General features: G+C 54.4%; 1 protein-coding gene across 2 annotated transcripts in view; it reads left to right on the top strand.

Annotated features, from left to right (window-relative positions):
• The window catches only part of TBC1D16 (TBC1 domain family member 16), an 84,343-nt gene extending 58,820 nt beyond the window's left edge, over positions 1–25,523 (top strand). Inside the window, exons 4-12 of one of the 2 annotated variants that reach the window (XM_084749052.1) lie at positions 9,889–10,050; positions 10,846–10,993; positions 11,906–12,070; positions 12,570–12,718; positions 13,322–13,456; positions 14,189–14,375; positions 17,153–17,332; positions 19,839–19,985; positions 20,932–25,523. In XM_084749052.1, coding sequence (XP_084605178.1) covers positions 9,889–10,050; positions 10,846–10,993; positions 11,906–12,070; positions 12,570–12,718; positions 13,322–13,456; positions 14,189–14,375; positions 17,153–17,332; positions 19,839–19,985; positions 20,932–21,180 — 1,522 coding nt within the window. In that variant the 3' untranslated portion in view covers positions 21,181–25,523. Of the gene's footprint in view, positions 1–9,888; positions 10,051–10,845; positions 10,994–11,902; positions 12,071–12,569; positions 12,719–13,321; positions 13,457–14,188; positions 14,376–17,152; positions 17,333–19,838; positions 19,986–20,931 lie in introns of both variants that reach the window. The other variant, XM_084749051.1, reaches the window with a different exon arrangement.
• Positions 25,524–25,805: the final 282 nt, after the last annotated feature.

Here is a 25,805-nt window from a genome sequence, read left to right as displayed (position 1 = left end):
ACCCTTGTGTGTCTGAAGCATGCAGTTTGGTCAGTGTCTGAAGCATGCAGTTTGGTCAGTGTTGGTGTGCACGATGCTTTGCTGTGCAGCTTCTCCGCATCCCAGACAATGTGCCGGCTTTGTCTCTCGTACCATTCCCGGGCCCCGCCCTGAGCGACTCGCCTGCACCCTGGAAACACTGACGTGGAGAGGCCAGAGCCATGAGCAACAAGAGGAAAAGTGGGCACATCAGAATTTGAAGGGTTTTGTTTTGTTTTGAAGTTTGTACAAAGCAAAAATGAAACCCACAGTGTACAAAGAAAAAGAAACTTAGAAATCATGTATCTAATAAGAGATTAATATCGAGGATATGCAGACTTTCTAAAGATCAAAAAATGACACATTTCCCCAGAGATATTCAAACAGCCAGCAAGCAGGAGGGCGCCGGGCCGGCGTCATGGCAGGAATCAAACCAAAGCCGCAGGAAGAGGGCCCCACTCCGACGCCGTTGCAAACGTGAAGCTGGACAGACATCACAAGTGTTTCTGAGAGCAGCACCTAGTGTCCTGTGGGTGGCGGTGCGGAGTGGCCCCCCTGCCGTGGGAAGTGGGGTGGGTGTCATCTCCTCCCTCGTATACCCGAGAGGCTGGATAGCAAGGACTTGAGAGGACAGTGGGGACGCAGTGGACAGATACACGGACAAATAAAATGTGGTGTGTCCGCCCCATGAACGGCCACCAAGCCTCAGAGAGGAATGGGGTGTGACCCATGCTGCACAGTGGACCAGCCTTGGTGGATGCGGGCTCAGTGAAAGACTCGAGTTGCAGAAGGGCATGGGCTGCATCCGCCGCCCTGACGAGGCTCTTGGGGCAGCCAGGCTCCTGTACAGACTGTAGGATGATGTTACAGGGACCCAGAAGAAGGCAGGGAAACGGGAAAGAATTTCATAGATTCCGTTGCACCTGTTTTCCACCACCCAGTGTTCTGAGAGGCAGATCGTGGCTGCACGGTACTGCTCACTCAGTGCCGCTGAACACTACTCTTAAAACACCTAGGCCAGGGGCTGGAGAGATGGCTCAGTGGTTAAGAGCACTGGCTGTTCTTATAGAGGACCGGGGTTCAAGTCCCGTCTCCCTCGTGGCTATTCCCAGCTAGCTGTAACTCTGTCCCAAGGATCCACTGCCTTCCTCTGACCTCCTTGGGTACCAGACATGCATTTGATATGCGGATAATACTTGCCTGCGAAGCACCTGTGCACATAAAAATAAAATAAGTAAATCTAAAAGAAAAGTACTTAAGTTGAGGAATTTTATGATGTTTGACACAATAGCAACAACAGACCTGTGGTCCCAGCTACTCAGGAGGCTGAGACAAGAGGATTGAAACTTCAAAATAGCCTGGAAAATTCAGTGTAATCCTGTCTCAAAGTAAAAAGTCAAAAGAGGGTTGGGATGCAGCTCTGTGGCAGAGCAGTTGCCTAAAGACGTAGGTCCAGTCCCCAGTAAAACACACACACACACACACACACACACACACACACACACACACACACACATGCACACACTCAAGGGTACGGGTCCAATCCCCAGTAAAACACACACACACACACACACACACACACACACACACACATGCACACACTCAAGGGTATGGGTCCAATCCCCAGTAAAACACACACACACACACACACACGCACACGCACACAGCACACACTCAAGGGTATGGGTCCAATCCCCAGTAAAACACACACACACCACAACACACACACATACCACACACAAACACACCTTCATACACACACCACAATACACACCACACACACACACGGCACACACACCACAATGCGCACACACCACACGCAAACACTACACACATGTGGCTTCTGTCACTTTGGGGTTAGCTATTTGGATGCATTTACATGCAGAAGACATCACACTGAGTGTGCCCTCTGTTTTGGTCTGGTTTCTTTTGCTCAGCATAATCATTTTGCTGTGTGCCGTGCTGTCTGTGTACCAGTGGCCCAGATTTGTCACTGAATCTGTTCTTGGTGGATGTATGTGGCACTCTGTTAACCCTTCCCGCTGGGTTGTCCTGGGTCTTGGTTCTCACACTTAGTGCACTGTACACATGCACCTGAGTAACTGCCTAGGCAGCACCCAGGAGAGCAGAGTCTGACTTTGCAAGCCAGAGGTTTATCCCAGGCAGTCCTCCTGCCTCGGCCTCCGTAAGATCAGGACTGCAAGCCCGTGCGGCCTCTCGTGGCTGGCACTGCATGTTAGAGTGCCTTACAAATATTCAGGACACAAGTTCAGTTGGATGTATGTCTTGTGGGAGTTTTCTCTCAGGCTGTGACCGCCTTCCTTCCTTTTTTTCTTCCTTTGATGAGGGTGCTTTGAAGAGAAAATTTCTGCTTTTATTACCTCTGTGGTTTGCAAGTGCAAGCCAAGCCCTGCCTGCCCTCTGCAAGGTCTCAGATACCAGAATATCTCAAGATTTTTGACACAAGGACTTGGGGGTTGGGTTTTCTTTATTATAATTATGTTTTTAAAATTACATTTATTAATTTGTATGTTTGTGTGTGCGTGTGTGGAGGTGAGAGGGCAGTGTGCAGGAATCTGTTCTCTTGCCACCGTGTGGGTCCTACGGCTCAGCGGTGAGAAACTGCCTGCTGGGCCGTCGCATTAGCCCAAAGGTGGCGGTTGTCAGGGAATTTTCCAGGTTTACAGTTTTCAGCTTATGATCTGTAATCTCTTTGAGTTAATGTTGGGGTGTGGCATGAGGAAGTTGACTTTAACTTGTCTCACAGAGACGTCTGGAGGATACACGCCTTTGTTGACAATAGGGATGTGGTGTCTCTTCACTCACTGACTTTTTTTTTTAAAGAAAAAAATTTATTTATTCATTTTACTTTATGTGCATCAGTGTTTGCCTGCATGTGTGTCTGGTGAGGATGTCAGGTCACCTGGAACTGTAGTTACAGACAGTTGTGAGCTGCCATGTGGTGCTGGAAATCGAATCCAGGTCCTCTGGAAGAACAGCCAGTGGCTCTTAACTGCTGAGCCATCCCTCCAGCCCCGCTCACTGACTTTTTGATTTCTCGCAGCAGTCGTGTGTTTTTAGCGTGTTTGTGTTTTCAGTCTTAACTGTGACCTGTTAGAGCAAATCCTGAATATTTTCTGGATTTTTGTGAGCGTGTGTGTATGTGTTGGATGGCATGAGGGTGTGTGTGTGAGAGACAGACAGACAGACACAGACAGACACAGAGAGGCGAGGGGAGAGAGAGACAGAGAGAGGGAGGGGGGAGAGAGAGAGAGAGGGAGAGAGAGAGGGAGAGAGAAAGAGGGAGAGAGAGAGAGAGAGAGAGAGAGAGAGAGAGAGCGCACAGGCATGTGGCGGTTGACATCTGGTACCTTCCTTGATCGCTCTGCTCCGTGTTTCCTGAGGCAAGGCCTCTCATTAGTCCCAGAGCTCCTCGACTCTGCTCGGCTAGCCGGCCAGCTTGCTCCGGGATCCCTCCTCGGCTAGCCAGCCAGCTTGCTCCGGGATCCCTCCTCGGCTAGCTAGCCAGCCAGCTTGCTCCGGGATCCCTCCTCGGCTAGCCGGCCAGCCAGCTTGCTCCAGGATCCCTCCTCGGCTAGCCAGCTTGCTCCGGGATCCCTCCTCGGCTAGCCGGCCAGCCAGCTTGCTCCAGGATCCCTCCTCGGCTAGCCAGCTTGCTCCGGGATCCCTCCTTGGCTAGCCAGCTTGCTCCGGGATCCCTCCTCGGCTGGCCGGCCAGCCAGCTTGCTCCAGGATCCCTCCTCGGCTAGCCAGCTTGCTCCGGGATCCCTCCTCGGCTAGCCAGCTTGCTCCGGGATCCCTCCTCGGCTAGCCGGCCAGCTTGCTCCGGGATCCCTCCTCGGCTGGCCGGCCAGCTTGCTCCGGGATCCCTACTCCACTTCCTGAGCACCGGGATGATGTGGACTTTGATGTGGGTTCTTAGGGTCCAAACTCCAGCCCCTGTGCTTCCGATGCAAGGCTTTATCCATCCCTCCCACCCCCACCCCCGCTGCCGTGGCTTTATCTCTGGAGTAAGCTAAATGTGTTGCTTCGCTTTCCGGTTGTGCCTTGATGGTTCAAGGATGCAGCCCGTTTTTCTCTATTAACCTTCCAGCCTATAAACTCGCTCAGTTCATTCACTGGCTCTGGGAGTTGTTTTATAATTCCCCAGAGATGTTCCATATAAACAGTCACATCCTCTGCAAGCCCAGACCATTGCACTCTGCCTCCCCCTGCCTTTGTGGTCTCCCTTCCTCTTCCTGTCTTGTGGGGAGCTGAGGGTGGACACTGGAGTTGAGGGTGGACACTGGAGCTGAGGGTGGACACTGGAGCTGAGGGTGGACACTGGAGCTGAGGATGGACACTGGAGCTGAGGGTGGACACTGGAGCTGAGGGTGGACACTGGAGCTGAGGATGGACACTGGAGTTGAGGGTGGACACTGGAGCTGAGGGTGGACACTGGAGCTGAGGGTGGACACTGGAGCTGAGGATGGACACTGGAGCTGAGGGTGGACACTGGAGCTGAGGGTGGACACTGGAGCTGAGGATGGACACTGGAGCTGAGGGTGGACACTGGAGCTGAGGGTGGACACTGGAGCTGAGGATGGACACTGGAGCTGAGGGTGGACACTGGAGGTGAGGGTGGACACTGGAGGATGCAGGACGCCAATGGGAGCCAGTACTGTTAGGTGGCTCCTAGTTTAATTGAATTTTATTTTATTTTTTTACTTTTTAGATTTATTTATTTTACATATATGAGTGTTTTGTCAACATGTATGCCTGCGTACCATGTGCATGTCTGGTGCCCTCGGAGGTCAGAGGAAGATGCTGGGTCCCCTAGAACTGGAGTGGCTGATGGTTATGAGCCGTCTTCTAGGTGCTGGGACCCGAACTCCAGACCTCTGCAAGAGCACCAAGTGTTCTTAACCACTGAGCCATCTCTGCAGCCCCAAGCTCCTGTTTTTGAGGGAAACAATCCCGTCCTTCTCCACTAAGTCTGCTGTTAACTGTAGAGTGCAGTGTTGACCATAGAGTTCAAGGTTAACTGCAGTGCACAGTGTTAACTGTGGAGCGCAATGTTAGCTGTAGAGCACAGGGTTAACCATAGAGCGCAGTGTGCAGTCTTAACTGTAGAGCGCAGTGTTACCTGTAGAGCGCAGTGTGCAGTCTTAACTGTAGAGCGCAGTGTTACCTGTAGAGCGCAGTGTTACCTGTAGAGCTCAGTGTTACCTGTAGAGCGCAGTCTTAACTGTAGAGCGCAGTGTTACCTGTAGAGCGCAGTCTTAACTGTAGAGCACAGTGTTACCTGTAGAGCGCAGTCTTAACTGTAGAGCGCAGTGTTACCTGTAGAGCGCAGTCTTAACTGTAGAGCGCAGTGTTACCTGTAGAGCGCAGTGTTACCTGTAGAGCGCAGTGTTACCTGTGGAGCGCAGTGTTACCTGTAGGGCGCAGTCTTAACTGTAGGGCGCAGTGTTACCTGTAGAGCGCAGTCTTAACTGTAGAGCGCAGTGTTAACTGTAGAGCGCAGTGTTACCTGTAGAGCGCAGTGTTACCTGTAGAGCGCAGTGTTACCTGTAGAGCGCAGTGTTACCTGTAGAGCGCAGTGTTACCTGTAGAGCGCAGTCTTAACTGTAGAGCGCAGTCTTAACTGTAGAGCGCAGTGTTACCTGTAGAGCGCAGTGTTACCTGTAGAGCGCAGTGTTACCTGTAGAGCGCAGTGTTACCTGTAGAGCGCAGTCTTAACTGTAGAGCGCAGTCTTAACTGTAGAGCGCAGTCTTAACTGTAGAGCGCAGTGTTACCTGTAGAGCGCAGGTTGTTTGTGGGTTTTTTCAATTTTGCCAATAGGACGTCCTGTATCTGTTCATGCATGCGACTTTGGGACCATTCTCCTTGAGTTAATTGCTAGAAAGGAAATAGAAAGGCTAAAAACCACACAGATATGTTTAGCCTTTTCCATTTTATTTCCAAATTGCCATTCAGAGAAATTAGGCCAGTCTCCTCCATTCTTCTAAGTCGTGCCAAAGTGCTCCTGGGAGCCCTGCGTGTGTGTGTGTGTGTGTGTGTGTGTGTGTGTGTGTGTGTGTGTGTGTGTATGTGTGTGTGTGTATGTGTGTGTGTATGTGTGTGTATGTGTGTATGTGTGTGTGTATGTGTGTGTGTATGTGTGTATGTGTGTGTGTGTATGTGTGTGTGTGTATGTGTGTGTATGTGTGTGTGTATGTGTGTGTGTGTGTATGTGTGTGTGTGTGTGTATGTGTGTGTGTGTGTATGTGTGTGTGTATGTGTGTGTGTATGTGTGTATGTGTGTGTGTATGTGTGTGTGTGTGTGTATGTGTGTGTATGTGTGTGTGTATGTGTGTGTGTGTGTATGTGTGTGTGTGTATGTGTGTGTATGTGTGTGTGTATGTGTGTGTGTGTGTGTGTGTGTGTGTGTGTGTGTGTGTGTTTGGTTTGTTTTGAGACAAGGTCTCAGGTAGTCTATCCTGATCTCCACCCTACTATGTTGTCAAGGAGGACTTGAGCTCATGATCCTCTTGCCTGTGCCTCTCGAGTTCTGGAATTACAGGCATACGCCACGCCTCCTGGTTTAGTTTGGGTTTTTTTTTTTTGTTGTTGTTGTTGTTTTGTTTTTGTTTTTTGGTTTTTTGAGACAGGATTTCTCAGTGTAGCCTTGGCTGTCCTGGACTTGCTTTGTAGACCATACTGGCCTTGAACTCACAGCAATCCACCTGCCTCTGCCTCCCGAGTGCTGGAATTAAAGGCGTGTACCACCATGCCCAGCTCTAAATATTTTTTTATCCTTAACTATGCCATTTACACACACACACACACACACACACACACACACACACACACACACACGAGTGCAGGTGTCACAGAGGCCGGGAGAGGGTGTTGACGGAAGCTGGAGTTTCAGGGAGCTGTGAGCCGCCTGATGTGGGTGCTGGGAACTGAACACCAGTCACACGGAATTGCTGAGCCATCTCTCCAGCCCCTGGCTAAGGTTTTCTAATCTAAGACCCACCCCTAGGACAGTCTCTTTTGCACTTGAATTCATTTTATTACTCTAGATATGAACAAATATAGTAAAAACCTATTTTTTAAAAAGCCTAGTAAAAAATATCTTGTGTGTACCCTCTAGTGCATTGTCTTTTCCTTTGGCACTCCCCTGTGTGGTATTCATTTCTATAATTTATGCGCATTTTACACATTGACAGTGTTAACCTTCATCACGTGCGGCAAGTGACCGGTCTATTCTTTGTTGTTCGTTTGTTTATTTTCTTTGAGACAGCATCTCCTTTAGCCCAGGTCAACCTCCATCTCCTGGCATCGCTCACTCACACTGGCCTTAGGCTCCTCCTCCGATTTCTGTAGTGCGGGCTCACGGGCTTGCAGCAGCGCACCTGGTTTGAGAGCCTTTTAGCTTGATAATTTGGGGTTCACTGCAGAGACTTCCCATATGTCCTTGGTGCCAGTGAGGACCCAGCCACCTCAGTGTCAGCATCAGCCATGAGACTGTGGATGGGCCTGCACCGATGGCCCATCATCACCCAGAAGTCCACAGTTCGCACAAGGTATTTTCCCACTGTTGTGCGTTCTCTGGGTGTGGACAAATAGCCCTGTGGTGTCACGGTTGCATTGTGCTATGCTCCACAGTGCACGTCTCCTCTCCTCCAGCCTCTTGGAACCACTGATACTATAACTGTCTGTATAAGTCTCCTTTTCCTGAATGTCACCATGTTGACATTACAGCAGGAAGCCTGCTCGCAGAACCATTGTTTTTTGGAAACATCTTACCTGCCCTACTCCCAGGGACTCCCAGGGACCAGCAGGAGCCTCTGCCCGTGGCCTGGTCTTGCTGCTTGCTCTGTGAGGCTCTGTGAGGCGGTGAAACCTGGTGCTGTAGCAATTAAAGTAGAGCACGCCTAGGGCGGACCCAGCCACTTCGAACCGTAGTGGCTTTTCAGCAGCGTGCAGGGTGTGGGATGCAGCAGCTTTCCGCAGACCCTCACCAGACTGTGTTTGAGGACTTCGCAGTGTTCTGCAGCAGGAAGACTGGGGCACGTCCTGGGCTTGTGGGAGGAACCTGCTGGGCTGCCTTCCTGACAGGGCTTGGGGAGGAAAAGCCACACCACACTCTGGCCTGACTGTCTGGGGGACTGAAGTGGGATAGCTCTGCTGAGAGAGAAGAAGCTGACCCCAGACTTCCCAGAGAGCTGCTGCCTGGGGCACACGCTGGAGATCTGCCTCAGCACAGAGCGGCTCCTGACCGCACTGAGCTAGTTAAAAGGCCGTAAGCTGACTCTTGCCTTTGCTAAGGTTAAACCTTAGCTATCGTTTGCTGAACACCACTGCTATGTCTCCAAACCAGGATGCCTGAAACTGTATAACAAAATATTCTGCAAAAGAAATAATTCATGGGTTTTTTAAAAAGTAGAATGACAAAGTGGCATAGCCACAATGCACATTCAGAGGAGGGGACTCAGGCTCCTGTCCCAGCTCCACTGGGACTTGTGAGCTGTGGACCTTGGGCAAATCGCACAGCCCCTCTGGGCCTCAGTTTCATTTTCCGAAAGGTGGGAGTAATCCCACTTGCTACCCATGTAACTCCATGTAATGTCACTACCCAAGTAACTACCCATGTAATGTCACTTCCCATGTAACTACCCATGTAATATGACTAACTATGTAACTACACATGTAATATCACTACCATGTAATAAGGTCACATGCATGTAAAAACACACGAAGGCTGGAGACAGGGCCCGGAGCTGTATGTGCAGGCTCAAGGACCTGAGTTTGATCCCAACGGCTACATAAAGAAGCCAGTGTTCTTGTGGGACCCCTGACAGCGGGAGTGGGGTGTCTCCGGCTCTGTTGCCTGCTCTTGGGACCCTTCCCTCCTCCTCCTGGGTTGCCCCGTCCCGCCTTGAGGGCTTGCGCCTGGTCTTGTCGTAACTTGTTATGCCTTTTAGAGGGGAGGTCTGGGGAAAACTAGGAGTGGAGGGAGGGAAAATTACAGCCAGGATTTAATGTACGTATGAGAGATGAATGAATTAAGGGAGGGGAAAAAGCCAGGTGTGGTTGTAACCTCAGGTCTGGGGAAAGCAGAGACAGGAGGATCCCTGGGACCTGGGCAGCCAGCCTAGCCAGTCAGTGAGCTCCAGGGTCACTGAAGGACCCTAAGAGATGAAGACGCCCGATGTTGACTCTTGCACATGTGCACACACCTTCTCCCTCACCGTACGTGGGACATGGCCAAGCCCACATCCACGATTAGCTACTGTTAGTAGCCTGTGTGCTTGCTCCCGTAACCACTGTTTCTCAGAAACAGGAAAAAAAAAGTCTAACCCTATGTAGCAGCCTTATACTGTTTAAGTTTGTGGCAGGGCAGCTGCCCTTCACAGGCCCCAGGGGACCTACAGCAAGCACTTTACAGTTGCTTAGTCCACACGTATCCTGTTGCTATGTTCATTTTATAAATAAGACTCAGAGAGTCTCAGAGAGGCTTGGTGACTCCCCTCAGGTCACTCGGGGTGGGACCTGAGCTCTGGTCTTGTCTCTCATCCTGACAACGTACCACCTATGTTAAGGTGCCACAGAGTGTGGTCCCGGGAAAAAATAAATAAATAAAAATTTAAAAAAGACAGCCAACCAAAAAATGCTTTCCCATTCAAGCCAGAGCATCCCTGTGTGTGAGGAGCCATGGGGTCTGCTCTCTTGCTCGGTCACTCACTGACGCCTGGGGCGCAGCTTACCGCAAGCATGTTCCATTGCCTCCTGTGTGTTTAAGCTCAGGCTGTGTGTTACAGGGCTCCCTCCCTCTCCCTCCTCTGAGTAACCGGTCCTCACACCACCTCCTCTGCCAGCTCCCCTTCCAGCTCCGATGCCAACCTGCGGTTCCCTGAGAGCAATGGCCTCCTGCAGACAGCTCGCTGGGATGAGCCACAGCGCGCGTGTGCCCTGGAACAGATCTGCGGTGTGTTCCGAGTGGACCTGGGCCACATGCGCTCCCTGCGGCTCTTCTTCAGGTAGGACCCTGTCCTCCTCTGCTTCCTGGAGCATGTACGTGTTTGTGTGCCTGCATGTATGTATGCATATACACCCATGTGGGGGCACACGTAGCCAAGTGTGTTTCTAGTCTCACGTGCAGCAAGCTGGCCTAGTTGATGCTGGCAGTCTCGTCCCCGATCCGCTGGCATCAGTGGTACCCCACCCAACATCCTGCTCATCCTTAGGCAGAGGACAGCTTTCAGGAAAGAAAACCCGGCACGTGTGTGCTGCTATGGGCACTGCAGGCCCCAGTGCTTCAGGGCTCCGCTGGTCATCTACGTGCTTGACACCGCACTGGCCTTCTAGACGGGGGTGGCCTTCCCTTCATAGCCCAGTTGCTGCCTTCTGTATGTGTTTTCCCACGTCAGCCCGAGCCAGCACCCACCAAAAGACCCACATTCTAGCCTTTCCCCGAGGTTGCTGAGCGCTTGGGGTGTCAGCCTCGAGGGAGATTTTGGGAGACCCTCTCCTGTGCCCTCTTACGATCCAGCCATGAGGGTCTAGGGAGGACTAGCCCGCTACAGGGTCCAGATCTGCATCCAGCTGGCCCTGGCTCACACACGCCTCCAGGGGTCCTCTGGATTCGCTGCTTGGCTCCCTAGCTTGGGGAGATGTGCTGAGTTTTGTTAACGCTGCTCCTCACACAAGCAGCCAGACCCCCTTGGGACTCACCGTTTCCTGCCTGAGGTGACTGACAGCGGGCTCTGATTAAACTCGGAAATCAAAACCTGTGTTAATGCGTTCACCCCTCCCCCCGCCCCGTGGCCCTTCAGCGACGAGGCCTGCACGAGCGGCCAGCTGGTGGTGGCCAGCCGAGAGAGCCAATACAAGATTTTTCACTTTCACCACGGCGGCCTGGACAAGCTCTCCGAGGTGTTCCAGCAATGGAAATTCTGCAGGGAGACGCACCTCAGGGACCAGGTAGCCTAGCTGAGCGTGGGGCGGGGGTGTGGTTGGTTAGGGCGACCGGGAGCGGAAGCTCCTCTCTCAGCATACCAGCTGCCAGCCGGGTGGTCTGGGACCGTCCCAGCACTCCTTTCTCCTCGAGGCTCTCTCTCTGGCCCTGGGATTCCCCTCTGAGGACTATGTCATTTGGCTGTCTGTGGTTTGCAGTGGTTGACAGCAATGTGTTTGGGGGCTGAAATGTGCGCCCAGGCCTTTCTGAAAGTCACTTGGAGCACTTGAAGACTCGTGTTTTGACAAGGCTTCCTGCCATATTTTGCTCAATCTGCATACAGAGGTAATAAGAGCCTTTTAATCACCTGTTTAAGGTGCTTATTAGAGCCGGGCACCGACTTTACAGCGCTACCCCTCCCGCAGAGCCTCCTGCTGGCTCCCCTTATTACGGTAGTGCCATATGCCCCCCCTGCACCGAGCAACCTTTGATTTTTGAATTAAATGTCAGCTGCGGTTTCGCCCGGGACTCGTGACTGCGCATGGAGACAATCTGACAGGCTGGCTCCCTGCTCGCCAAACAGCGGGCCTTTGTATGTGGCCGATCGAATGGAATCTATTGCAGGCTCTCCCTGGCAGAGGGAAGTTGGGCCGTGAGGGGTGTTAATTCTGGTTTTCTTTATGGCTGGGGCAGGAAAGGGGGTGGGGGCGGTGGAGGCTGTGAGCTGCAAAGGGAGAGCGATTTTAGGATGAAGGTGTTTTCATTTTAATTGTGTCTAATTACACTTGCCATTTAGGGGTCTGGGTGCAGGGACAGCAGTCTCCCCTCCTCCAAGAGGAGAGAGTGGCTGTGGCATCCCGGGGTCGGCGTCGGCGTCTCAAGCTTCACAAGCTCTGAGACCCTGCTTTTCCACCGGGTTCCTCCCACCCATCCAGCAGGTCACGGATGACCGGACGTGCATGCAGTTCTCCATCCGAAGACCCAAGCTGCCGTCTTCTGAAACCCACCCGGAAGAGAGCCTGTACCGGAGGCTGGACGTGTCTGCCTGGCTCAACCACCTCAATGAACTGGGCCAGGTGGAGGAGGAGTACAAGCTGCGCCAGGTATGGGGGAGGCGCCTGGCCAGCCTCCAGGGAGCCCTTGTAGTCAGGCGGCAGGCATGGAGGGCGGGTGGGTGGCCGGCCTCCGCCTCCGGAGGGCCCCTCCCTGGTGTCGGGTTCTGGCGGAGGCGTCGCCGTCGAGGAAGCAATCGCGCAGCTTCGTTAAGGAGCCGGTTCCATGAGTTTGGGGATCACATGTGGACCCTGCGGACTCAGCAGCATTGAAACCCCCAGGATTAGTTCGGGACATGAGAAAGGCGCGTTGATCTCAGAGTGCCACCCCGGGGGGGCTTTGACATTGAAATGAGCTGGTTTGTATCCTGTATGGGAATGCGTCTCCAGCACTTTCCCCTTGTAAACATGTGCAAATTGCCGGGGTCTGAATCGAGAGGCTCGCCAAAGGCCCCGCAACACCCTTCTCTGGGGATCTGGGGTTCTTTGAGCTGCCCTGTTTTATACTCTGTCCCCCTCCCACCCCTTCAACTTGTGCTGCTTCCTCCAGGCCATTTTCTTCGGTGGCATTGATGTGTCGATCCGGGGGGAGGTCTGGCCTTTTCTGCTGCACTATTATAGCCACGAGTCCACCTCGGAGGAGCGCGAGGCGTTGCGGGAGCAGAAGCGAAGGGAGTATGCCGAGATCCAGCAAAAGAGGTGCGCTCCGCCCCGGGCCCACCCCACCCCCACCCCCGTCAAACCACGGCAGGACAGTCAGAGCTGCACCTCATCCCTGGCCGCGCTTGCTTTGGAGTCTCCCAAGAGCCAGCACCACTGGCAGGATAAAGGCACCTGCCTCACTACGCCACCAGCGCCTTGGTCCAGGCCCCTTCTTTCACATGCCAAGGGCTTTAGAATTTGTCTTTAACAAACTTAACTAGGGGCCAGTGTTCCCAAGTGCAGGCTGACCTGAGAACCCACTTCTGAGGCGGAAGGCTGCCTCCCACATGGGTTCCACTACCTGTCCTCTCCGTGGCTGGGCCAGAGTTAAGATGAGGAAAGCATTGAATATCTCCCCGCCCCCACGCACGTGCAAGTGTGCGCACGCATACGCACACACATAACACATGCACACACTCCCATTCGTGTGCACACTTGTGCACAGACACACACGTGCATGCACACGTCCTGTTGGGAGCTTAGAGCTCAGCAGAGCACAAGCTTCTGTTTCCTGGAACATGCAGCTGCTCCAGGCCCCCGTGCCCCAGGGCATTCCGCTTCCGGAGCTGACCTCTGGACTGTGCTCCGTCTGCCCCACAGGCTGTCCATGACTCCCGAGGAGCACAGAGCCTTCTGGCGTACCGTCCAGTTTACCGTGGACAAAGACGTTGTCCGGACAGATAGGAACAACCAGTTCTTCCGAGGGGAGGGCAACCCAAACGTGGAGAGCATGAGGTACGGGCTGGCTTCGTCTGGCCTCCCCGTGTGAAAGTCTGTAGCTGCTGGGCAGTGCCCCACTCAGTGCCGTCTGAGGTACCAGCAAGCCCCTCCCTTCCATCCCTCTTCTTGCTTGGCCCCTGTTCGTAAGGATAGCACTTCCCCCACCTACATGCGTCCTCTCATCTCCTCATGGATGAAGCATGGTAACACATGACATGCAGAGCCGGAGGCTGCCATCTCTGATACTGTGCTGCAGCCTGGCAAGCTGCCGCACGAACATAACAGCCCGTAAAACCCCCCTGCCAGGCCACGCCTTGTCACAGGCAGGGGACCACTAAGGAAGTCAGACCCGCATTCCCAGCCCAGCTCCTGCTCTGGGCTCGGCACCTTGGCAAATGGCTGTTACCGCATGGACAGTGAGCCCCACCCACCGCCATCTGAACCCCGACTCTGTAGAGGCAGGGTTTCTCTATGTAGCTCTGGCTGTCCTGAAACTCTCTACGTAGGTCAGGCTGGCCTCAAAATAAAAAAAGACCAGGGCCTACTGTGTGCTGGGATTAAAGGCGTGCACACCACATCCTGCCAATAGCCCCGTACTTTTTAGTCAGAGCTGCAGCACCCGCCACTGGGCGCTGCCTCCCACGACACCAAGATGGAGCAGGGCCCAGTGCCTGTACTACAGGCACTAACGGAGATTGGGAGGGTGGTGTGGGTCAAGCCACCTCTGTCCCCCCACTGCCCCCCCAGGAGGATCCTACTGAACTATGCTGTGTACAACCCAGCCATCGGCTACTCACAGGGCATGTCAGACTTGGTGGCACCCATCCTGGCTGAGGTCTTGGATGAATCAGACACCTTCTGGTGCTTCGTGGGTTTGATGCAGAATACCATTTTTGTCAGCTCTCCACGGGACGAGGACATGGAGAGACAGCTGGTGAGGCATGTGTGTGCATGTTCATGTGTGTGTGTGTGTGTGTGTGTGTGTGTGTGCGCATCACTTTGTGCATGTATAGACAGGCATATATCTGTGCCTGTGTATGTGTGGGTATGTGTGCTTACATATGTGTACACATGTGTATGCGTATGCATGTGTGATTGTGTACTAGAAAGCTCAGAGAGGTAGAACAGTGCCTCCTGTTGCTGCCAGTGGTCTTGATGGTGAAATGCAGCCATGATATCAGGGGTTAGTGAACAGCAGAAAACCAGGACATGGGCCTTCTGGGAAGGGCCAGCTAGCCACCTACGGGAGGCGTATGTCTGAGTCCGGGTCAACCTCTAACCCATTCTTCCTGAAACTCCAGAGGCTGACTGTTCAAGGCCCTGCCCTGCTGGCTTTCTGCCTCCCTGCAGGGTCATCAATTCCGCCTCCTTGATTGGGCAAGGAAACTGGGGGGGGGGGGGCATGCTACCTGGCTCGTGTGTGTGTGTGTGTGTGTGTGTGTGTGTGTGTGTGTGAGAGAGAGAGAGAGAGAGAGAGAGAGAGAGAGAGAGAGAGAGAGAGAGAGAGAGAGAGAATAGCAGAGCCAGCCAGGGCAGCTGAACATAGTGAGAACAGAAGGTCTCCCAATATTACCCAAATGTCCAACAGGCAAATCTGACATCTCCACCCCCTTCCCCAAAAATCTGACCTGCTTTTGAGGCTCAGCTGACATTGGCCACATGTCCTCCCCACAGAAATCAACCATATATAAACCAGGCAGCACTGAGTGCCTGGGGCCTAGATCTTGTCACTGCAAGGCCCCTGTGTTTATATGAAGCCCCTGCCCAGTTCCAGGTCCTGGATGTGAGTGTCCTGGCCTCAGTCCTGCAGATGGCCTGGTCTGGAAGCAGATAAGCTGACCGAGTGGGCATGTGGGCATGTGGGCTGAGGGCACTGGGTCCTGGGGACAGGAGTCCCAGGTGCCCCTTCCGTGCCTGTCACTAGTCCATACGGGTCTGGCCTTATGCATTGGAGACTCTGCTAACAGAGGGTTCTGAGTAAGCATGGCTGACCATAGCAAAGGTGTCGGGGAGAAGCAGCCAGTAGCAGCAGCTACAGGGCATGCTGGCAGCTGTGCAGATTGAACAGGGTGGCCACAGAGTGGAGATCCTAGCCAGTCAGGAAGGACTCCTGGACTCCAGGGCTACACCACTCTGCTCCAGGTACTTGCATAGGAGAGGAGGAGAGTCCTGACCCCCCCACACCCCCCCTGCTGCTGTACTTAGCAGCAGACTGACCCCAACCAGGCACTCGCCCCCCCCCCCCATCATGCATCCCTGTGATGTCAGGTTTCCACGGTACCCAGGGAGGCAATTACAGGGTCTGACGCCATCAACCTGGCGGCACATGGCCAACGAGTCATTAGCTGCTGGAGACTGGTTTTCTAGTGGCGTCAGTGAAGTCAGCAGCCCCCACCCGGTGCTGCCAGAAATAGCCTGTCAAGTCCCATGCAGCCTGGTGACCTGACACACAGGAATCCAGGGCCTTGAAACTCAGCTCTGGCTAGACCATGGTGGGATGGAAGGGGCTCCCCTTGCCTGGTCAGGCAAACATTAGAAGCAGCCCCTGGGGGTCGGCTGAGGCTGGGGGATGACTTCACACTGAGTCAGCCTCCTTGACCACCCAGGAGGTCACACTCCACCTAGGGCTATAGCACGGTCTCCTTCTAGGATATCTTTAAATCTCAGATGAGCTGGCAGACAGGTGTGAGCAAGGTTCTGGCTGTGGAGGCCGGTGATGACTCAGGCAGCCAGGCATGAGGACCTGAGCCCAGATCCTCAGCACCCAGGGAGGCTCAGACAGGTGGGTCCCTGGAGCTTGCCGGCTGCCCAGCCAGCCGAGCTAATGGGCAAGTGTTAGGTTCAGCGGGACACCAGCTGAAGGAAAGAAACAGAAAGAAAGGAAGGAAGGAAGAAAGAAAAGAAAAAAGAAAGATCCTTGGGCTAGAGGGATGGCTCAGAGCTCAGAGGTTACTGTCGTGTGCTGCCCTGCAGAGGATCTGGGTTTGATTCCCCAGCGCCTGCATTAGGCAGCTCATAGTTGTCAGTAACCCTGGTGTCAAAGAGATCTAACACCTCTGGCCTCCTTGGCTACCTGAAGTCATGTGCGTAGACTACATACGTAACTTAAGTATATATCACTACATACATAAGTTAAAGTAGTAAAGAAAGGACTGGAGACATGGCTCCGTGGTTAAGAGCACTGACTGCTCTCGCAGAGGGCCTGGACCCTTGGATCCAAGCACCCATGTGGTGGCGCTCCGCCACCTGTAAACTCCAGTGTTCCATGGGATCCAATGCCCTTTGGCCTCCCTGAACACCAGACACCGATGTGGTGCATGGACGTGCATGCAGGCAGATCACTCCTGCACATAAGATAAATCAATTTAATTTTTTAATAAAACGAATCTTTAAAGAAAATAAGGTAAACTCTTAGAAGGCACTCCGTGTCAACCTGGGCCATACACACTGACACAAAGACACACACACACACACACACACACACACACACACACACAGAGAGAGAGAGAGAGAGAGAGAGAGAGAGAGAGAGAGAGAGAGAGAGAGAGAGAGAATGAATTTCAGTGGCAAACTAGTACAGTATCTGGCTGTGTATTCGGCAGACAGACTTCCTGTGTTGAAGGTACTCCGAGTAGTGGTCTTCCTGGCCCTGGTAGGCAGGCATGCCCACAGCCTGGGTAACAATGCTCTCTCCACTCTCCCATCCCCCAGCTGTACCTGCGGGAGCTGCTCCGGCTGACCCATCAGCGCTTCTACCAGCATCTGGTCTCCCTGGGCGAGGACGGCCTCCAGATGCTGTTCTGCCACCGCTGGCTCCTACTCTGCTTCAAGCGAGAGTTTCCTGAGGCCGAGGCCCTGCGCATCTGGGAGGCCTGCTGGGCCCACTACCAGGTGAGAGGAGCCGGAGCCACCCCTGTTCCTAGCCTGTGGGGAAGGTAGGGTCCTGGGATCACCCGGAGGCCCCCCTCCCTTTGTGTGTGTGTGTGTGTGTCTGTGAGTGTGTGTGTGTGTCTTTGTGTCAGTGTGTGTGGCCTCCGCCGCCTCCTCCTCCGAGCACCACCACCACAGTCTCTCACAGCCGCTGTGCCAGGCCTATGCAGCCAGGTTCAGACCTCGCCTCCCATGTAATTGAGATCGATGTAAATTGCCGACTGACATGATCATTACTGCATTCTGCTCTGAACTCCCTTTTGTCACAGCCAGTCAATGGGAGGGACATCAGCCCCACAGGACAGCTAGGCAGCCCTGGATTCTGTGTCTGCATGCTGTGGCCAGTGCTGTCCTGCCCTGCCCCTGGGACTGCTGGGCCACCCTGAGCTCCTGCCGCCCTACAGCTCCAGAGAGAGCCTGGATCAATGATTCGGGCTGTGTTCACCTACATTCACCACGATCCGTGTCTCCTCCACCAACTCCCCTCTCACCACAGGGCTGACAGAACTAAGCTACACTCAAGCCATCAAAATGAAACAAAGTAGGCAAGTCCTTTGGCTCTAAAATAATAATAATAATAATAATACCAAAAATAATACCTAAAAGTAATTATAATACCAAAAGTTGGAGAGTCTATACAGTGGATTGTACTTGACTTACAAGCTTGCAGAGCTACACCAGAGTCCCTGAACCCATGGTTTTGTTTGTTTGTTGTTTTGGGGGGTTTTTTTAAAAGCCATGTTTTGTTTTGTTTTTTAAGCTAGGCACACTGTGTGTGGTGGTACACATCCTTAATCCCAGCATTTGAGAGGCAGACAGATTTTTTTTTTTGAGTTCCAAGAAAGTCAAGGCTACATAGTGTGAACCTGCCTCAAGAAAGAGAGAGGGGGGGGGAGAGAGAGAGAGAGAGAGAGAGAGAGAGAGAGAGAGAGAGAGAGAGAGAGAGAGAGAGAAGAATCCAGCTGTGGTGGCAGCAAACCCATCAGCAGCAGGTGCTGGGGAAGCAGCCACAGGCAAATCCCCAGGGCTCACCAGCCAGTCAGTCTAGCCTAATTGCTGAGCTCCAGGTCCCCTTGAGAGACCCTGAGACACTGCCTTCCAGCCTCACATGCATGTGCACGTATGTACATGCACACACAGGCTTGCACACCTGTGTGTCCAGGACACAGCCCTGTCCTCCACTGCTACCCGCTGCACACACTGAGGTCGCTCTCCCTCAGCCACTTGCAACGCCAGCCCACCTGCTTGTCAGTGCATCCCAGACTTAAAGCTGTTCGAGACAGATAATTCTGAGTGGCCAGGAGGCTGGGTCATGGGGCAGTCACCCCAGCCATCTTCTGAGGCTGTTGGTACCACCCACCCCTCAGCCCCTGTTGGCAGCCATCTTGTTCAAAACCCACAAGGCAAGTTCATGCTGCCTTCAGATTTGGGGTCTGTGGCCACGTCTGGAGCCATCCCCCTTCCCCCATCAGCCAAGGATAGGAGGGTGGAGGTGGGCAGTGAACTGGGGGTGAGCTCGGCCTCTTCTGGCCACTCACAGGAAAGATTTCATAGCCCCCTGCTGTGGCTTGCTGCTGTGCACCTGCCCCAGGAGCTGGGACTTGGCCCTGCGCTCTGACCGGTCCCTCTAGAATGTGCCTCACCCTAGCAGCTTTATATCCTTCAGGAACATTCCTTCCTGCAGGGGTAGGGGGAGGAGGCTGTGCAGGCCAGGGGTGGGGACTGCAGCACTCTTAGCTCTAATGGTCTGGTTGGGAGATGACAGCCCACAGGGTGTTGTCAGAGTGCTCAGCAGGGACTTCCTGGAACTCCCACTCTTCCTTTACTTTAGGACTGAGCGTCCAGGCAGGAGAGTATGTAGGGACTGCTTGCCACCTGCCCAGGCACCACAAGGTGGCCCTAAAGGAGGTCAGGGAGGGACTGTGGGCATCTGAGAAGAAGGCTAGGGGCAGCAAGATGGTAGCAGCTGTCCACGGGGCCTCCAGAGGGTCACTTAGGAGGGATCTTCCCACATGCTCAGCTACCAGCCCTAGGCTGGGGGCACAGGCTAGGGATGCTCCGCAGAAGCAGAGGGACACACGCCAGGAAGCTGGCTGCCCACGCGTCCTGTCTTCCTTGTTGGCATATTCTACAGCCTTCAGAGGCAGTCTGGTTAACCCTTCACACACACACACGTGACACCCTCCAGACCTCTGTGGATGAGACCCTCCAGTGAGCTCAGACAGGCTAGGGAGGAAAGTGTTCTTTGCACTCATCACACACGCCTCCCGAGAGAGTACCAGCAGCCAGGGCGTGGCACGCCCGTCTTCAGGTGATGAAGTGGAGGGTGATGGGCAGGGGGGTTTTCTCAGACCCCCGGGACCTGCGAGCACAGGCCCGGACCCAGGTAGCCGGAGCCAGACCCAGGGCCGAGCTCTGGCTCAGACTTGGAAGGATCCCTCTGAGCTGTCTGTCTGTCTCTCTGCAGACGGACTACTTCCACCTGTTCATCTGTGTGGCCATTGTGGCCATCTATGGGGATGATGTCATCGAGCAACAGCTGGCCACAGACCAGATGCTCCTGCACTTTGGAAACCTGGCCATGCATATGAACGGAGAGCTAGTGCTCAGAAAGGTGGGCGCTGCCCTGGCCTGGCCTGTCAGGCCTGCCCCACACATACGCAGGACAAATACTGTACGGCCCCACCCCTGCCCGTGCAGCCCACCCAGCCCTGCACACTGAACCCCACCCACACCTCTCAGCCCCACCCCTGCCCGTGGAGCCCTGCCCACACCAAAGAACCCCACCCAGCACACGGGCTCAGCTTGCATATAGACCCCCTCTCATTTCACAGAGCCTCACCCGCCGTCCCCCCAACCCCCTACCCCCCGCATGCATGCCACCCCACATGTAGAGTTCCGTCCTGCCCGTCACCTACCTTTCTGGGCTTTCCCGACCAAGTCTGAGGGGATTGGCACCTGCTGCAGCCTCACCACTCCTGCGGTGCTCTTGTGTCCCCTACTTTTGTCCTCGTGGACCTCAAGGGGCCATCACTAGACACAGCCTCTTTCATCTGCTACAGGGCACGATGCCCAGCCAGTCTCCGCCCAGGAGTGCTTCCTTCAGTCCACATTAGGAAAGTGAGTTAGAGGAGGCGGAGCCTAGGGAGGGTGTAGCTTCTTCTCCCTGGCTGGAAGAAAGGCGACCTTGAATCTCAGCTGCCTCCTCCGCCTTCCACTGGAGCTGGGGGTGCTTTGAGTTTAGTCCATGGGGAAGAGAAGGGTCCTCAGGCCCCGTGACTGCACTCCCCACAAAGACCTTGTGAGGGCCTCTTACTACCCAGAGGGGATATCCAAGTCTGCAAAGGGACAGCAAGGGCTGTGTGGGACAAGGCCGTTCTGACTCTCGTCACCCTCACCGAAGCTGCCCAGGTATCTCATGGTCCCATTTTAGCAGTCAATGGTGAACCAGGCCACTGTGTTGTCCCCACATAGTAACCCTATGGGTGTGGCCCTTGCTTCCATGCTCTATTTGTGTCCAGATGGCCTTGCTGTCCCCTTAGCCTGTCCTCTCTCTGCAGGCTAGGAGTCTCCTGTACCAGTTCCGCCTTCTGCCACGGATCCCCTGCAGCCTACATGACCTGTGTAAGCTGTGTGGGACAGGCATGTGGGACAGTGGGTATATGCCAGCTGTGGAGTGTGCCGGCCACCACCCGGGCTCAGAGAGTTGTCCCTATGGGGGCACAGTGGAGATGCCATCACCCAAGCCGCCAAGAGAAGGCAAGAGGACCCCAAAGGCACCTCGGGAGGCCTTTGGTTTCCGTAGATAGAAGGGCAGGGGGGCTTCCGAGAGGTCCAGGGCAAAAGGGGCGGGGGACGGGGCACAGACGCGGAGGGAACACAGGAAATGCCTCTGGCCAGTGTGAAGAGAACCTTGTCATGGTGACAGAATCAGACTCTAGAAGTGACAGCAGGTACCAGCTGCCCCGAGAACTCAGCTCCTGAAAGGCTGTCACTTTGGAGGTCTGGCCACACTGCTGGAAAGCAAGGCCACTGTCTGCCTAGGAGTCTCCACAAGCTGTGGGCAAAGCAGGGTCTAGAAAAGACCTCCGTCCTCACACCAGCACCAAGGGACACGGAGGAGCAGGGCTGTTGTCTGAGTCGGTCAAGCACACTTGGTCACAACTGCAAGACTGGTCTGAAGGCACCTGTCCAAAAAAGGAAGGGAGGGAAGGAGGAAGGGAGGGATAGGGGGAGGGGAGGGAGGGGGAGGGAGGGACAAAGAGTCCAAGTGTTCAGACCTGGGCTTCCCACAGCGTCCACGAGAGTGTTATATGCCCTGCTATGGAAGGACGCGCCTACCCTAAGCCAGAGGCACAGACTGGTGGAAAGTGCCACATGCTACACCCACCACAGCTGCTGGGGTCCTCCCCTGAGGACCTGAGGTTTGTCCTCTGTACCAAAAACAGCAGCCCAGTGGGGCCTGAATGGGTTGAGGGTGAGGTCCTCTGAAGAGAAAATGCTTGCCCCCCCCGCGGGGATGGAGAGAGTATATAAACACCCCACACACACCTAGGGGGCTCTGTCCCTTGGCATCCCTGCTGGCTGAGTCTGGACGCTCTGCCTCTTAAGAAGGGAAAGGTCACCCCCACACTCCAAAGCTGAGGACTGTGCTTGGATAAAGGTGTGCTCCAGAGCATTCCTAGCCAGCGTACCAAAAGCGTGTGCAAGCAAGGAGTCTGCCTATTCCTCCACTGAGTGCTGAGTCCCCGTGGGGAATGCAGGCAAGCAGGGTGGGCAGGGTGCCCTGCCATTGGCTTTTCCTCACTGAGAGTGGCGCTGCAGGACGGTGCCACACTTCAAAGGTGCTCTTCGCATGGAAGAGGGGCGGGGCCTCTTACAAGCCTCTGCTCTCAGCGTTCCTTTCTCCCTGAGCCCATGCCCTGTCTGCAGGCACTTGTGAGGATATGGATCCTTCTATGAAGAGGCTCTGGGAGAGGGTGTCCTGATCTTGTCCACAGTGAAGTCCTGGGAGTGACCTTGTCATCCAGCTTTGCTTTCTGTACTGGCTTCTGAGCCTTTGTGGAATCTAGGGCCACAGACAGGCATGTCCACTGCCGATCACCACAGTAAGAGAATACAGGGAAGATGTATTCTCCGTGGCCTGGAACCATGTGCACCTGGCTGTCGACACACAGTGGGTCAGCAGTCCAGGCTGGGTGGTTCTTGCTCATTCATTTCTGGGGTCACCATCTCTGAGTCTCAGTGAGCACATAAGATGTATGGGATGTGCGGTAACAACTGGTGTCGGGGTGTTAGGTCACCCCGTGATGGTAGAGGCAAAAATGAGCAGTGTTTTTTCTAAGTGTTGGTGGATACTGCAGTTGCTAACGACCCGAGCTTGAATGGCCAAACCCGGCACTGGGAAAGTGAGCCCTTGTCTGGGGGTTGGGGTGGGGGGGGTCTTCTCTCAGTAAGGATGTGTCAGGCCTGGCAATCCAGAGGGATCCCATCTGCCTACTGCCCCAGGCAATCTAGATACAGATCACTTCTTTCCCAGGAAGGAGAGGCCAGCTCCTGCCCTACCCCTCCCCAGGATCACACCCCTGTGCAGCACCGCAGCTCCTACACGCCCCCTCTGCTGTGTGGGTGGGGGTAGCAGAAGCAGGGCCAGGTATTCACTGACCCTGAAGAGCCTCAGTTAGGGAGCGTTCGTTCTGAGACCAGCTCCCACAGTCCCCCCGCCCCTTAAAACCAGACCCAGACAGTTCAGTGGCAACCTTGTACCAGGTATCCCCCTAGTCCCCAGACGACTGGACCCTGGTGTTACCTGCAACATCAGGCCAGCTGGGGCCTCTGCAGCCAGTCATGGTGTGTGGGCTCTCAGAGCCCTGGTCTGCTCTGAGGAGTGGAGAGGCTGCGCGCAGAACAGCAACCTTAATCTGGATGCAATTAGAAGAAACCAGCAAATACCCTGTGGCAGCTGTTGCCCTAGGATTATTCCCAGCCAGCAAAAGGCATTAGGGTGATAATTCAGTCATTAGACTTCTAGTCTTCCCACGGCCAAGACGTACAAATCACGGGTAATCAGCCCGCACACCGTCCCTTGGCCACGAGGCTTATTTAACCCATTTTTTAAAATGATGCTTAATGCTATTGGCCAGCACGCCCCGGTGCGCACGCCCTGCCGCTAATGTCTGTGCTTACGACATTGCCTAATGTCACTGAGGCTTTGTCATCCAGGGCACCTTTGATGTGTGTGTGTGTGTGTGTGTGTGTGTGTGTGTGTGTGTGTGTGTGTTGGCAGAGGAGGCTTAATGCCTACCTTGGAAAGGCCACTCACTTCTGACTCATTCTCCAAGTAGGGGGGACGGTGAGGGGGGGGGCGGCAGCAAAGGGAGAGGGCAGGGTTGCAGTAGACCGTGTGCTCCTCCATCTGGGCTAGAGGCTGTCCTCACTGGGTACAGAGAAGACACTGCTTCCCCAGAGACGTCCACCCAGGTGCCAGCCTGTAGGCCTAGCCCATCTCCCCAGAGGAGGAGGGCAGAAGTCCCGAGAGGCCCTCTTTGTGGCCTTGGGCTGGCCAAGGAGGGGAAGGTGTTAAGTTCAGGAAGGGACGATTTGGGCCTTGAGTTTTGAGCTTCGGGTCCAAATGGTGTGCGGTCCTTGCCGGACAGGAGGGCATCAGCCCAAAGGAGGCAGGTTCTCCTGGAGCCTCTGATGGCCCTGGGCACAGAGCGGGGATGGCCATGCAGAAATGGGGAGAGGAATGCAGGCTGCATCAGGCGTCGGCTCTCGCCTGCCTGCATTTGTCTTTTGGTTTTGTTTTGCTGCGCCGAGAGGGCAGTGTGTGGGACTTGGGGACACGTTCATGCTATGCCGACCCACTGAGTGGCGCACCCAATGTATCTGCTTCGTGTTTGACATTAATTTAGATGGAGTCCGCCTGTTGCCTCTCCTGTAGGCTCCCTTCCACTGTAGTCAGGCTGGGGGGCGGGGCGGGGTGTCAGGAACACCCTGGGCCAGACAGGCAGAGGGAAGGAGACTCCAGGGGCCCCTGGAGACAGATGACAAGTCCCCTGGAAAACTTAGACAAGGGTTTGGCCTGGGTTAGAAGTGGGCCAGGACTGCCACCCAGCTGGGCCACCAGAGAGGACACAGGGAAACAGGCTAGCCTGAGGCTAAGATCCCTGGAGTCCCCGAAGAGCCAGGCAGCCTTGGGATGTTAGTCTTGTGTTTCTATGGAGGTTGTGGTGCATTTTGTCTGGGATAGCCTGGTCTAAAGGGAACCCCACCCGAAAGCTAAGAAGCCTGATTCTCTCAGAACTTTCTAGGCAGGGAGTGAGGGGTCCCCTCAGCCCATTTCCTCGCCTGTAAAATGAGGGCCTTTGCCCTCCGAAGGTCTCCTTCAAGACTGCTCTGGATGTAAAGGCTGCCGTGAGGGTGGCTAACCATGGCCCAGGGACCTCACCTGCCACTCAGGGAAGAGCCCTATGGCCTTAGCCTTCTGCCACAACCACCAAGAGGGGCCGTCCACTCCCAGTGGAACGTTCCCCTTGGTGTGGACAGATGCCTCTCCTGCACATCCACCGAGCTGTGTGTCCTCTGCAGAGGGCAAATCTCTCTGTAGTTCCTCTGCAGTGTTCACGCTGTGCCACCCACGCCTACCCTGAAGAAAAATGAGCCACAAAGCCACCTCAGCGGGCTCGGCCTGCGCCTGTCTGCGCATGTGCATGTGCAAAGCTCTTCCGTGGACGGCATCACCCCTCATGGGAAGATCCTTTCATGAGGACTCGCACTTCCTGGGCAGCTGCATGCGGATACCTGCCGCCACCAGGCCTTTAAACACATCGTGTTCCATTCCAGGCAGGAAGATAGCGTTTCAGGTTCCCAGAAATCAAATCACGTGACTGTCTTTCTTCCACACTTTGAGGATAAAGAGGACAGCTTTTTGTGTGTTTTGCATTGTTTTTAAAGTAATGAAATATCCCCATTGCTGATGTCTACAGCAAATGATTCGTTCTCTGTTGCGTTTTGGGTTTGGTTTTTTTTGTTTGTTTGTTTGTTGGTTTTTTGGTTTTTTGGTTTGTTTTGTTTTTTTAGCAGTCCCCTTCCGGTCAAGATCAGGATTCTCATGGATTCCACACAAAACAAATAAAATAGTATTGCCACACACATGGTCCGGCGGCTTGAAAGAAAGCCTGGTGAAAGTGGCCAGGTCAGATGCTCAGGGGTTGGGCCCAGAGGCCCCGTGGAAGAGCTGTGAGCGCCTTTAGACAGTGCCAGCTCCTTGGCTGCTCTGAGAGAGCTGGGGAGGGGAGCCCGCGAGGCCTGGGGTACAGAGCCACAAGGGATGGTGAAGAGGTCGTGCTCTGGGAAGGAAGGCCAGGAGCATGGCTGGACCGTCACTCTGGCCCTGGCAGTGGCTTGAAGAACTTAGGAGTGCCTTATGGGC

Source organism: Acomys minous, assembly GCF_964271855.1.
Source record: "Acomys minous genome assembly, chromosome: 12".
NCBI classification, from domain to species: domain Eukaryota; kingdom Metazoa; phylum Chordata; class Mammalia; order Rodentia; family Muridae; genus Acomys; species Acomys minous.
Note: the sequence above shows the minus strand (reverse complement) of the source record. Positions and strands in the feature narration are given on the sequence as shown.